The sequence below is a fragment of the Xenopus tropicalis genome, chromosome 2, assembly GCF_000004195.4.
Source record: "Xenopus tropicalis strain Nigerian chromosome 2, UCB_Xtro_10.0, whole genome shotgun sequence".
NCBI lineage: Eukaryota > Metazoa > Chordata > Amphibia > Anura > Pipidae > Xenopus > Xenopus tropicalis.
The window spans coordinates 71,411,347-71,426,079 of NC_030678.2; the positions used below are offsets into that span (position 1 = coordinate 71,411,347).

At 37.4% G+C, this 14,733-nt stretch overlaps 1 protein-coding gene across 1 annotated transcript in view; it reads right to left on the reverse strand.

Moving 5' to 3' along the window:
• Window positions 1-1,335: 1,335 nt before the first annotated feature.
• sort1 (sortilin 1) overlaps window positions 1,336-14,733 on the reverse strand; it is a 33,158-nt gene continuing 19,760 nt past the window's right edge. Inside the window, exons 12-20 of the mRNA XM_018091538.2 lie at window positions 13,932-14,034; window positions 13,673-13,841; window positions 8,460-8,650; window positions 7,842-8,031; window positions 7,628-7,744; window positions 5,175-5,274; window positions 3,107-3,213; window positions 2,870-2,990; window positions 1,336-2,780 (exon numbers count right to left, since the gene is read on the reverse strand). Of these exons, the coding sequence (XP_017947027.1) occupies window positions 2,766-2,780; window positions 2,870-2,990; window positions 3,107-3,213; window positions 5,175-5,274; window positions 7,628-7,744; window positions 7,842-8,031; window positions 8,460-8,650; window positions 13,673-13,841; window positions 13,932-14,034 (1,113 nt within the window). The 3' untranslated portion in view covers window positions 1,336-2,765. The remainder of the gene's footprint in view (window positions 2,781-2,869; window positions 2,991-3,106; window positions 3,214-5,174; window positions 5,275-7,627; window positions 7,745-7,841; window positions 8,032-8,459; window positions 8,651-13,672; window positions 13,842-13,931; window positions 14,035-14,733) is intronic.

Sequence of the window (14,733 nt, forward strand, 5' to 3'; positions counted from 1 at the left end):
AAAGGGAAGCCTTCATTACCTGGCTCCTCAGATGTATAGACAGATGAAAAATAAGAGTTCAAATTTCAGCTTTTTCCCCGTTCTCATCAACCAACGTACCCCCCCGTGATAATAAAGTTCCCACCCCTTCTTGCTTCATTTTTTTACTATTCACATAATTAAAAAATAATTTTGGATTCTTTTTACTCCTAGCTGCAATATCCCTTTCCATCTCTATTTTAGCTTGCCTGATAGCTTTTTTGCATGCTTTATTTGCTTCCTTGTGCCTGATGAAAGTTTCCGCTGTCCCAGCTAACTTGAATGCTTTAAAAGCACGTTTTTTATTACCAACCTCGACCTTAACTCTTTTATTCAGCCATAAGGGTTTTGCTTTGCGATGCCTCTCCTTGCTTACAAGGGGAATATACTGTTGTGTATACTTGCAAAGCAATGTTTTAAAGATGTTCCATTTTCCTTCTGTGTCTAACCCCATGAAAAGCCTTTCCCAGTTGACACATTGCAGAGATGCCCTTAAACTGGCAAAGTCTGCACGTCTAAAATTGAGCGTTTTAGTTACTCCCTTATAGAGCTGTCTCTGTAGCATTATCTCAAAGGAGACCATGTTGTGATCACTGTTCCCCAAATGCTCACCCACACAAATGTTAGAGATAAGTTCAGTATTATTAGATATTACCAGGTCCAAAATAGACTCATTCCGAGTAGGTTCTGAAATAAAATAAAATAAAATAAAAAGTTGTCATTTAGCATATTTACAAACCTACTAACTTTTTCTGACTTAGCCACCCCATTACTCCAGTCAATGTCCGGATAATTAAAGTCCCCCATAATAACAACTTGACCCAATTTTGAAGCCTCCTCCATTTGCAAAAGTAGCTGGGACTCATCCCCCTCATCTATACGGGGTGGTTTATAGCATACACCAATGGTCATTTTCTTTGTGACCTTCAGCCCTACTGAAAATTCTACCCAAAAGAGATTCAACGTTTTCATTGGTAATGTCTTTATTACATGGCTTTAAATCTGACTTTACATAAAGACAAACCCCTCCACCCTTTTTAATCCCTCTGTCCCTCCTAAAAAGCGTATACCCATTTAAATTCACAGCCCAGTCGCATTTTTCATCCCACCAGGTCTCAGTGATACCAATTAAATCATAATTTTCAATACATGCAATAGCCTGCAGCTCCCCTATTTTACCCGACAAGCTACGCGCATTAGCCAGCATGCAGCGGAGATTACTACTTCTTCCTCTGATGCTTACATTAGCTAAAGGACAGTTAGAGCTAAGGTGAAAATTAGTCTGTTTCCCTAGGAGTTATTATGACAAGCACAAGCAAAATCTTAACAAGTTTATTTACTTTTTCATTTATTTTTTACAGATGTACCGCAATATACAGATTAAGTCTTTCAAGTAACTGGCCTACAAATATACAACCATTTTTCAGAAACCACATACTTCATACACACAACACAGCAATGGATATATTAGCTGCATGCATTATTGCCCAAATAGGCCTGTACCCACGAAAACACAGATCAAGGCTGAATGAAATAAAAATTGCTCTTGCTCGTTTTTTTTACACTCTGATCTCTATTCCTGTGGATGCTGACCTACTGGAAAACATGACAGCAGTTTATTCATGGGCTGCCCTGCAGTGTGGAACACAGCAGAACAATACAGCAAATGTGTTTACACAGATGGCTCCAGATCCCTGTGTTTTAAAGTTGACCCTCACCAAGAAAAAACTCAATAACATTAGTTTATACAACATTATCTGGAATCTATGGCTTGATTTACAAGTTTTAATAGATATGGCTATGGCACACAAGGCAATATGACTAACTTAAAAGCAGTAATTAAAATACCTTAGAATGCTATGGGTCACTTTACACCAATGGAAATGCAAAAGATTGTCACCAAATCTTTCCAGTACAACATTTTAAATCAATGCTAGCAGTGATCAAAGTACTTCATGTATCATAAGTTCACATCTCATTATGAGGTCCTTATCTCCTATATATTAGGAATAAAGATCATTTTTGCATCTCTTTCTTTGGGCAATCCAGCATCACAACTAAGCCCCCAGATACCAAGAGAAAAACACTTAGTACCAACCAAGTAGTTTTTTTTTTTTTTCAACAGTACTTATGTTAAAAATTAGACTTCCCCCTACTGGGAGAGAGACGTGGATTCAGTGTTCAAAATACAGTATTGCTTGAAATCAAAGTAGATAAAGTTGTTTTACACATAGAAATTCAAGTTCTTCACCAGATCTGGGACAGAGACCAAGAAATTAAATACATTTGAAAGAAAGTAAAAACATTGATCATAGCAGCTCTCTCTACTTAGATTACTAAACCCAGCACAACCATAGCTGAGAAAGCTTGTTGCCTATATATAGGAGCGCTAGTTTATGGATCTGTGGAGAAAAAAAAAACAGGGCACGAATGTTAAAAGGAATTGCCCAAGCATTTAGTATTGCAATGTAGAACCTTAAATATTAACTACACATCTGCAATGTTTTAGCCATTATATTTCCACCACCTTATCAATGTATCTGCATCATCACCCGCATTCCTGATTTCAAAGGTAGCTTTAAATCTACATTTAGTCTCACACTGGAAATGGAGAAACAGAATTTTGGTTCAGGCCAGTGTTCTTCAGCTCACAGAGCCTCATCTTGCAGTGACATGGTTACACCATTATACATATAAAATCAGGAACTTTCCGTATTATTTTTATCCAAAATCCTGTGGTTGAACAGTCACTCCAAAAGGTCCTAGGAAAAGATATAGAATGTTAGGTGGTTGGCTTAAATTAATAAAAGCCATTAATGAATCATAGGATGTTCTATAATCCTTCTCTAACCTCATCTGAGTCATCATGGAAACCAGATCCCCTATGAGGTGGCCCAAAGTCAGAGTCCAATGGATCATCACCCTGAGAATCCATGTTCTGCCGCAGAATAGAATATCTGTGTACCAGGAACCTGTGTGTTTTAAGTAAAATACCCCAAGTTAAGGTGGTAGTAGGAAGAGTCATAACAATGGCTCTTAAAGTGTTAAGCATCTTATCTCATACACACAAATGACTCCTTGTCCTCACCTCCCACCGCAGACATGTTTCTTAATTATCAGAACAACAGCGATGACTGCAACAAGCATAACAAAAGCCACGGAGAGGAATACCAGTACTAAACTTGAAGTGTGCACCTTAAGAGAAATTGCAATTAGAACAACAATAGTACTCACACTTAATACAAAGATTTTGTTTTAAATTAGTTTAACATTTTCTGTGTCATAGGTCCAACAAATTGCTGACATGGAAATGCCTTAAAATTAATTTTTATTTATGATTCAGTCAGTGGTACTCTTTGTGGTATCTGCAACATTTAACCATTTGTTTTACAGCTCTGCAGTTTGAAATTAAAACCATTATCTGGGTGTTGCGTCGCCTACTTGCAACCCAGCACTGGCTTGAGTGATAGAATGGAAGATGAATGGAGAGAGGGCCATAAATGAAGTTCATCACTTTAGTTTAGAGATAGAAGTTTTGGGTAATTTATTCGCTGCAACTCACAGCAAGGCTGCAGAAGTCTGACTCACTTCCCAGAAGTCACTGATCACTTACAGATAGCCGACATAATGGCTTTAAAAGGAACAGTAATACCAAAAAATGAAAGTGTATAAAAATAATTAATATATTATATACTATTGCTCTGCACTGGTAAAGTTGCGTGTTTTCTTCATAAACACTACTGAAGTTATATAAATACCCTGCTGTGTAGCCATGGGGGCAGCCATTTAAATTGAAAAAAGGAGAAAAGGCACAGGTTACTAAGCAGATAACAGATAAGTAGCCATTAGTAGTATTCCCATTGTATTCTACACAGTTTATCTGGTATCTTCTTATGTAAACTGTGCCTTTTCTCCTTCTTTCAATTTAAATGGCTGCCCCCATGGCTACACAGCAGCTATTTCTATTAACTACAGTAGTCTTTCTGAAGCAAACACGCAACTTTTACCAGTGCAGGGCAACAGTACATTATATTTTAATTATTTTAAAACATTTTTATTTTTTAGTGTTACTGTTCCTTTAACAATCAAACCCTTTTCAAAGAAAATTGGGTCGTGATAATAAGCTAATTTTATGTATAATCTAAAGTCTAGTGCACAAATGTAGTTCACTGGCCAGTGTCAAAACTGGCAGATCATTAATGTGTTTGGTAATATAATCCCAGTTCTGCTCCTTTAGCTAAATTACTAATTTTACTGCTTGCACATAAGGGCTCTGGCACACAGGGAGATTAGTCGCCCCTGCGACAAATCTCCCTGTTCGTGGGCGACTAATCTGCCCGAAATGCCATCCCATCGGCGAAAATGTAAATCGTCGATGGGATGGCATATGCGGTGGCGCGATTTCAGTGAAATCACGGAAGTTTCCTCTCAAGGCAACTTCTGCGATTTCACTGTCATCCCACCGGCGATTTACATTTGCGCCGATGGGATGGCATTTCAGGGAGATTAGTCGCCCGCGAACAGGGAGATTTGTCGTGGGTGACTAATCTCCCCGTGTGCCAGAGCCCTAAGAGTTTTCTGTATGATGCAAGGTTTGCTGGTTGACACTTGTAGCGCCACAATAAAAGTGCCACAGTACCAACAAGGCTAAATTAGGCTAAAGTGTAACATGCCTCACAGAGTAGGAAGAAGGTATGTATTTTTTTTTTTTTTTTTTTTTAATATTTCATTTATTTTTGTATTTTATTTTTTTTAACCCAAGCAAAATATGGTAAGCTCTCTACTAATATGTCCTGGTTTTGCAGCAATGATGTATAAATGCCTTTAAATCGTAGTATCTTAATCAATAGTAATCATCTTAGGAATAGAAGGAATAGGAAATATCTGTGATTAGTTATTAGCATAGTGTTAAAACCAATAGCTGTAAACAGGGTCACATAGCAGTAATACATTCAGTAGAGCATCAGTTATATAGACCACTTTGTGTTACCCCATATCTCTCTCTCTCTCTCTCTCTCTCTCTCTCAACATGATAAAGTCATGTGTGAAAAACTGTACAGCAAAAAAAAAAAAAAGGTAAAGAGTATGCTGAATAAGTTATTAGTTACTGCAATACAAGTGGTTGGTTAACTGTGTGATGGGCAATAGGCCTGTACCTCTGTATTTTCTACGTTCAAGCACTTCTTCTTCATGTCAATCTCCATTCGCTTAAATTGTACTCCTCCAGTACACTTGTCTCCAGGAATCTTTCGATAACTACATGTTGTGGGTAAAAATGACAGTAAAGAGACACCAGATCAGATCTGTACAAATGATGCTTGAGATTAGACTGTATATAGGAGGTGTTACATGGTTATGTGACATCTGCTATACAATCTAGTCAAGTTTTTAATTTCCATGAGATGAACCTTATATTACACGTGTTCATATAATAATTCACCTTTAAAGAAAATTAGAATTATTTGCTTAAAATCAATGCTTTTTCCTAGCTGTAATGAAGAGAATTCTCCATACTGGTTTCCTGAATAAAAGGGTTTCAGTCACCTGCATAATTTGTTCTGTACTGCAGAACTTCCACAAGTTACCAAGAATTTAGGTAATTCATAACCTCTTTTTTCAGGGGACACAAATTATGTTGCGACCCAAAATTTGGTTTAAAAACAAATATTTTTATCTCTATCAGTAAAATTTTCCTAGATGAATGACTGAAACCCAACCTCTATAGCAGAGTAACACAATTTTGGGTCACAGTAAAGGATCAATTATTTAAATTGTTCGCAGTTCTAAACAGTATAATTCTTTCTTTACCAAAACATAGCATTCTCTAAAAAACAGTTTAAAATAAAAAATACTTTACAGCAACATTTTCATATATACTATACAGTTCATTAGACTTTTTAGTCACGTAATGCAGCACTCTTACACCAGTAACAATAATATATAGATTATATATATATATATAAAACTTGAAAAAGATGCAGCACACGGGTTATTTGCAAAAAAGTGTATTAAAAAGAATCACATCACATATGCAACGTTTCGGACAAAACACATGCCCTTTATCAAGCCTGTAATAACGCGATCCATCCAGTGAATCACATTTACAACCATAATTGTACCTTCTGACCTGTTTTTGGATGCACAAAACAACTTCCTTTTTGCTCCTAGAAAAGTGTAGTTCTCCCTCTACGGTATGATATCATAGGGGGTGCCTCAAAAGGTACAATTACGGGGGCACTTCACATGTGTAACAAAATATGCAATTTATGTGTTGATCTGTCCGTGTGGTCTCATCTATGTGGGTGAGACCACACAGATGGTAAAATCCCGTATATGACAACATCGATCAACTATTAATCTTGGAAATACTACATTACTGGTGTCTAAGCATTTTTGTGAAAAGGGCCACACTGCAGAACAGCTCAGGTTCATGGTATTGGAATCTATACCACCTCTAAAAAGAGGAGGTGACAGGGAATTTAGGCTGAAACAAAGGGAGGTGTGGTGGATTAATAAATTACAATCGCTTTTTCCTATTGGATTGAACAGGGATTATGATTTGTTTCTCTTTTTGTAAGTATTTGTATGCAACTGCACATTTTTTCTATATAAGATGCTGCTATTTGACTGACAACGTCCTGTATATGTAAAATGTATACTATGACTTGAAATGAATCGCTATGGGAACGCTTAGTCTATGATGTCATTTCCTGTATATCCCTTTAAATGCGATTCACTGGATGGATCGCGTTATTACAGGCTTGATAAAGGGCATGTGTTTTGTCCGAAACGTCGCATATGTGATTCTTTTTAATACACTTTTTTGCAAATAACCCGTGTGCTCCGGGGTTCGCACTATGGATGAGTGCAGTGACAGTATTGTTATATATATATATATATATATACTTACCTAAACTTAACAAAACTTATCTCACTGTTTACCACATTAAAACTCTAAGGGGCACATTTACTAACCCACGAATGGGCCATATGCGTCCGATTGCGGTTTTTTCGTAATGATCGGTAATTTTGCGATTTTTTCGTATTTTTTGCAATTTTTTCGGCGTCTTTACGATTTTTGCGTAAAAACGCGAGTTTTTCGTAGCCATTACGAAAGTTGCGCAAAGTCGCGATTTTTTCGTAGCGTTAAAACTTGCGCGAAACGTCGCGCCTTTTAAGTTTTAACGCTACGAAAAAGGCGCGACTTTGCGCGCAAGTGTTAACGCTGCGAAAAAATCGCGACTTTGCGCAACTTTCGCAATGGCTACGAAAAACTCGCGTTTTTACGCAAAAATCGTAAAGACACCGAAAAAAATCGCAAAAAATACGAAAAAAATCGCAAAAAATACGAAAAAAATCGCAAAATTACCGAAAAAGTCGCAAAATGTTCGTTTCCAATCTGAATTTTTCCAATTCGGATTCGAAATCGTGTCTTAGTAAATCAGCCCCTAAGTCTATCGGAAAAACTAAAAATGAATAAGGAGAAAAACTGTATCTCGTCCATAAGTTTTTATGCTATATTCTCATTGATCTGAATCTGACCAATTATCTCTATAATAGTAGTAGATGATACCTTGCCATATTGTTTTGGTCTGTGCAATGTACTTACCCACTAGTGGTAAGCTTCTCTTCTTCTCCATATACACACAGATCCAGTTCCTGTCCCTTTAGCTCTGACTGCTCCACACACTCTGATTCATTCTCGTTACGATAATAACCAAAATCGCTGACAAGAAAGAAAAGAGATTGGATATCTCTGGAGGTGTCCTTTAAGCTGATTACATTGGATGTTTTAAGATATGAATAAACACGAGCATCAGTACCACATGTAGTCATCCAGGGTGCAAGCACAAGGTGTGTGTACTTTGCTCACTGTATAATCACGCCCATTCTGGCACACTGAAGATTTGCGTAGCCGAAAATACTGCTCCTTGTATCCCAAAACACAACCATCCAAAGGTGCCTGAGGATCAGTTGAGTGTGCCAGCCACAAAATGTAATCCTTTTCTTCACCTGAACAGAAACGACCATGTCACGCATCACAAAAGTCCATTATAGGTGACATGAGTAAAACAAATAAGACAAGATTGGAGGAATAAATGTTAATGTGAAAATGTTTTTTAACCTTATTTGCTAAATACAGGTATAATCATATGACAAGTGGTCAAGTGCAAGAGAAAAATGCAATAAATAACAGCAGCATTTATGCCATTTTTCACTGTAAAACCATGAATTTTCTAAGTTAAAAATCCATTATCTATAAGATCTATAATCTGTTTTCCAACCTTTTTTTACAATAATTTCTATTACCTATGATGGGAAGTGATTTGATTATTCTGCTTCTGTTTTTTCTGGTATACACTACAGTGAAAAAAATGTGCCCTAAAAGAAGTGTATCAATGACACAGAACATCAGGAAAACCAAATTCTAGAAGACTCACAGTCTTTGTGTAAAAGATGAGCAAAATCAATAGTGTAAGACATCCAGATGTGGCGAATAACACCAGGCTGATATCCCCATATGGTCACATTCAGAGAAAGAGCACCTGGCTCAGATGCTAGGCCAGTAAATATGAAAGAATCATTCGTGAACTTGTAATAGAACCAGCACTGGCCCTCATCTATGGAGAACCTGAAGGAAAACAGTAAAATATTACAGCTTGGTAACAATGAACAGACCTAGAAAACAGCATAATTAAAAAGAAGGCTTCTATACTTCTACTTCACTTTAATCTTTGCCAGTGTCAGATGGTCTAACTGTAGCTAAATTTAGTGTATCGGATTTAAGTCTCTCATGGGGATAAATACATCTTATTGTAGCCATATAAATGGAACTGATCTAAAAATGCAGCCCTAAGATGATGAGGATTTACAAAATAAAGCGGTTATTGAAAAAATGATGAGCCAGATTAATTAATATATGGGTTATAAAGAGGACAGCTTTTAATTACATTCATTAAAGACAAAAAAATGTTAATTTACATTCTAAGCAACTTTCCAATATATATCCACAACAAAAACAGAATTGCAACTGAAAGTAGTATTTTTGTGTCCCTTTCTAAACTACAAGTTCTGTCTCTTGAAACTAATTGTCAAAACAGATATACTGTTGTGTGATCTGTGAACTTGATAATGTAGCTAGAATTGAATTTAGCAATGCAGTCATATGTTAGCCGAGCAAGCACACAGCCTGTACTCAGTCTTAGGATTCTAGAGGTGTTTTTACTAACAACATACTGTGGTCTGTCAGTCAAAACCACAGTATATTGCTGATGGAAAAAAGAAATTAAATTTTCTTTTATTAGGCAAAATGTAGTTTTTTGGGTTTACATCCCCTTAAAGCCTTTATCTTGGCAAATTCTAAGATAGTGTGAAAGGTTGTACTGTTTTGCACCTGCAGAAAGTCTGTTGTAAAACAAAGCAATGTACTGTTTAGAAATTCAGTTCAATGTAGACAGAAAATCAGCAAATTTGCAAAGTATGCACAGACTATTGTGCATAATTTCCTGGGGAAAAACAGGCCAAATGTAATCTAAAGAAGAAAAAAAGGCATGTAAATGCTATGAATACTATGCATTTCAAAAAAATTATAAGTAAAAAGGGGGTGAGTGCCTGGGTCCCCTGGTGTTCGCTAAAGAATTAAGCATGTTCAAAATGCCTTAATTTTTGGATGCCGAGTATGCACATTTTTCCTTATCAAATGAAAATACTGAAGCTATAAATGTATTCAGAAGGCTGAAAAATGAATAACACTCATTACTGATGTATGAACTATGAACTTGAACTATGCAAATATAAAAACATAATTAAAAAAAACCCAATTAGATATGCGGTACAGGACATGTATCACAAGTACCGAAAGAAAGAACTTCTGCAGTGCCCAGGACTTCATCAGGGCACACCTCAGTTCACATTTTCTGGTGTATAGTGTGAATGAGGTTTTCTCTCATTTGAACAGATATATAGTACAGTTATAGGATCTGTTACCCGGAAACCTGCTATCCAGAAAGCTTTGAAGGCCATATCCAATAGACTCCTGAGCGTTCTGGATACAGGTCTCATACCTATACTACCATATATTTACATAGGAAAAGCCTGAGGTTGTATTAACAACCTGATTTTTATCAGATACACGTTGAATTACAAAGCGTTCGCATATCTTTATATGATTAAAGAAACAAAACTAAAAAAAAAGTTATATATGCAAAACGATGAAAGCATACTTTCCTATATTGTTCTTTGGTAAAGGGAACAAGGGACAGATATCGGCAGCTACAATTGGCCCGTGTATGCCTACCTTTACTATTAACCTCTGGACAACCAGTGGCAGGTTTTGAAAAGAGGCTGTTCACTGATTACATTTGTGTGTGGGGGGTTTACATGTCATTTAAGAATATGTTCCATGAACCTTAAGTACAAAATTTAGGGAGAATATTATATATTTAATGCGAAGTAGGGATACACTATTCGGTTTGGGAGTCTGCCGAATCCAAGCCTTTTTTGGTACAATTCAAGTGCCTGGTAGAAAGATGAATTTAGACCACGTTACTTGGAAATTGACAATTCTTTCTCCCAGAAATTCAAATTTGCATATTAGGATTTACCCGAAACCCTTTGCCAAATCCAAAACAGCCAGGGCAGCCATAAGGGATTGCTGATACAGGGATCAAGAATAACAGCACCCCGTGCCTAGTTCGGAGGTATAATAACTGGGAGGTGCCTAACACACTGTCACCGCCTATTCTAGCTACTCCTTTTCTTCTCCTTTAAAAACTTGGGGCAAATAATCTTGTGTTTAAAAAAAAAACAAAAGCCTTACGCGTTTCGTACCAATAGGGTACTTAATCATAGGATAACTAACATTTACAACATACCGTATATACTCGAGTATTAACCAAGTTTTTCAGCTCCCAAAATGTGCTGAAAAATTAACCCTCGGCTTATACTCGAGTCGCTCCAATTAACACCCTCTGCTACCTGATTCCCTGTGTGCTCTTCTGTGCTCCGCTCCTTCCTGGTTCCTTGCCCCGCCCCCTGGCGTGACATCACACGCTCCCTGCTTTCAGCTTCGGTGTCTGTGTCTAATGGGGAGGGGGAGGGAGAGCCTTTACAAGCAGGCAGGAATGGAACTGTTTGAAGCAGGCAGGCAGGCAACGGAACATCAAGCCTGCATGCTATTGAGGTGAAGAGGGAGGGAGCTCCTTGAAGTAAACCTCAAGTTGAATCCTCTCAGTTTATGATGTGCTCCTTTTGATAGACAGGTTGAGAAGCAAGGCATTAATGAGTGATTACTTCTCTAGGTGACCCTGCTAGAGGAGGCAGTAGGGGGGAGCCTGGCATCTCGCATACTGATTCCGTGCATGTATTTGTTCAGTAAGATTGATAAATCCTAATTTTATTGGAATTTATTTTGATTATTGAACTTATTGAAACTTAAATCTCAATTGTGAGAGTGAAAATCCAATATTATAGGCAAGTTAAGAACACAATTATTATACATAACAGGTTACATCATATTCAAAATTTAAACCATTCGGTTGTCTGGTTTTGAGAAAAAAAATCCATTTGGTTTCTTTTCTTATTACAGTCTGAATGATGTCTCCCCCTCGAGGACCTGGGATTACTCTATCAATCCCTATGATATTTAAATAGGACAGAGATCTATTGGAACAGTCATTAAAGTGCTTTGCTACTGTGGAATAACATTTTTGATTCTGTCCTTGAGTTTTCTGCTAGTTTGGCCCACATATTGTTTTTTACATTTAGTACATGTAAGTAAGTAGATAACATACTTAGGGGTACATTTACTAATCCATGAATCCGAATCCCAAATGGGAAAAAATCGGATTGGAAACGACCATTCTGTAACTTTTTCGTATTTTTTGCAATTTCTGCGTCGCCGTCACAACTTTTCCATGAATTGTCGTGACTTTTTCGTATTGAGCGCTCGTAAACGGCGGGCAAACCTTTGCGACTTTGCATGATTTTGGAAGCCTCCCATAGGACTCAATGGCACTCTGCAGCTCCAACCTGGCCCAAGGAAAGTCACAATACTGAAGCTTGAATGAATCCCAAACTTTCGTACTCGGCGCGACAGTACGATTATTTCGCGACGGCGCCGAAAAGTCACGTCAATACGCAAAAAAATGGTGACAGTGACGAAAAAGTTGCGACAATTCGAGAAAAAAATCGCAAAAAAAGATCATAACGAAAAAAATGCATTCGGACGCTTTTCAACGCCATTATCAAGGATTTTTCTCAGGATAGGATCAGTTTTAAGTATCGTTAGACTATTATTAACAATATTCTTTATAGCCTTGTATTGAGGACTATAAGTGGAATATACACAACTAAATTAAGGATCAGGTTTAGTTCTGGAATTCCAAAGTGATTTGAACTGTGATGGTAGGGCAGTATTGCTCTTGCACTGTGAAGGGAACAGGGAACATTCAAGGGCATATTTATTATATATTTTAGAGTTGGCTTACACACAAAGGGCCCTTAATAAGACACTCCAGCAAGGAACGGAGAAAAAATGTATCTATCTGACCAAATCTAATCTATCTGGCCAAAAAGAATCTGGAGTCACACCATTTGGGCAAGGAAGTTGGGCCAGTCAGTTCTTTTGAATGGTTGATCAAAGGAAAGGAGCTGTAAACCTACAGCTGCAGGGGGGCAGTTATAAAAAAAAATAGATGGGTTATAGCAAAGGATCAATATCCCCTTTGATATAGGGTTCACCCCCTTATATATATTGGTTATGCTTTCCTAATGATACCAAACAGGGTCAGCCTTTACCCACCAGTTAGGAGGGTTGGATCCTAAGGGACTGAAACAAGAAACATCCCTCAGATTTGCTTTCTATCTGATCACTGACATATGGATCACAGCACGCCCATATTTGCATTATAATATTTGGTACTGGAAAGTACCACTATTATATTGCAGAAACTGACCTAAAACTTTTTATTTTATTTACTGTTTAAATTCCATATTTTCTTTATGTATGTCTATTTTGTAATATAACATAGATAGATGCACTATATGTTTTTGTTACATTATATATAAATATGAATGTAATTTAACCCCGCTTGAGTACTTTTTGCATTAATAGCACCTAACCCTGATATGGTGAGAAAGAGTGTTTGCTACATTGTTGTAAAGTAAAATGTTACCTGTTATAGAGAGCAGGGAAAGAATCATATTTAGATCCTATCACCTGTTAATGATAGATGGTGGCAGCAAGGAAATTCTCTGGGTGTTGGTATGTTTTTAGGCCTCAGGCGTTGATCTAACATGTGTGAAAAGTGACCGAGAGACTTGGGGGTGCATTTATTAACATTGTTGATGTTGCCCATAACAACCAATCAGCAATTAGATTTGAACAGTCACCTGCAAGTTACAAGACAAAAACAAAGATCTGCTATGAGCTATGTTGCGATGAGCAACATCACCAGTGATGTTTGTCTCCAGTGTTAATAAATATGCCCCTTAGCGTGTAACCACTTGTAGCCACAACCACAGTCACGTGCAGCTTACAGTGCTGTTTTTGTGACAGTGGCTAAACAAATCAACAATATTTAACGCCAATGATAGTTATTTCAATGTCATTATTCAACACTTAGTAAGAAGAATATCTGGGAGTAACCCTCACTTGACTGTGTTGACAGAATCATCATTTTGTTCTACAGCCACAATGAGTCCTCCAGAATCCAGAATAGCATAATGGTGAGGCCCATCCAGCACTCTGCTCCAGGAGTACCCTCCATCATCAGAAAGATACACTCCAGGGCGAGAAACTGATACTGCATCTCCCACACTACCTGGTGTATGGCAAAAAGAAAAAAAAAAAAGATTAGAATCCAATCTATTTTATTTGTTTTCCATAAGCTCCACCCCTCTGAAATACTTACCATGAGCAATGACGATCCCCACAGCATTAGGTTCAGACAAGGGTGGCATGGGCACTGGCAATCTCTGGGAAATGCTGTACTGAGCATGTATATGTAGACTGCACTGTGATGGAAAGAGATTACCATGAGTGGCAACCTGCACTGTAACACTCATATTGTGGAAACACAATCTAATCCAATACATTAAAACATAAAAGTTAAATTTTAAATGGCATCAGTTGTAGCCTGTGCCCTATGCCCCTAATATTAAAGAAAAAAAACTTTTAACATATATTTTCACATTTAAAAAAAAAAAAAAAGCTCAGTATCTCAGCCTAATACCAAGCTCTTACACACAAATTGTTTACTCCTGCTTTCCCCGTGTTGGATGTTTTATGTGTTTTAGTACAGGGGAATGCAGGATTTAGCGCAGTCCTATATTTCCTTATTGATCATGCTCACAGTGACATAGGAAAATGCCACATGCAGGATGTGTCTCGTCTGTGTTCAGCATTTTTCTTTGCCACAGTGAGCGTAAACTAATAGAAAATATAGGGCTGTGTTTTTCACTGCATTCCCCTGAGGTGGAATATATGAAAGATTCAGGCAAGGGTGCTTGTGTGTAAGGGCCCTAAAAGTTAAGCCCAGTGAAAGAACAGAACACCAAAGTAACAATAACACTATATATCTAAGTTATATTCAATCAAAAAAAGCATATTAAAATATCAGGGGCTCTGATTACAAATAGGTTCGGGGTTTATACACCCGGAAATTTAACGCCAGTGCAATATGAAAAACAGAGACCCATGAAAGTCAAACAAAT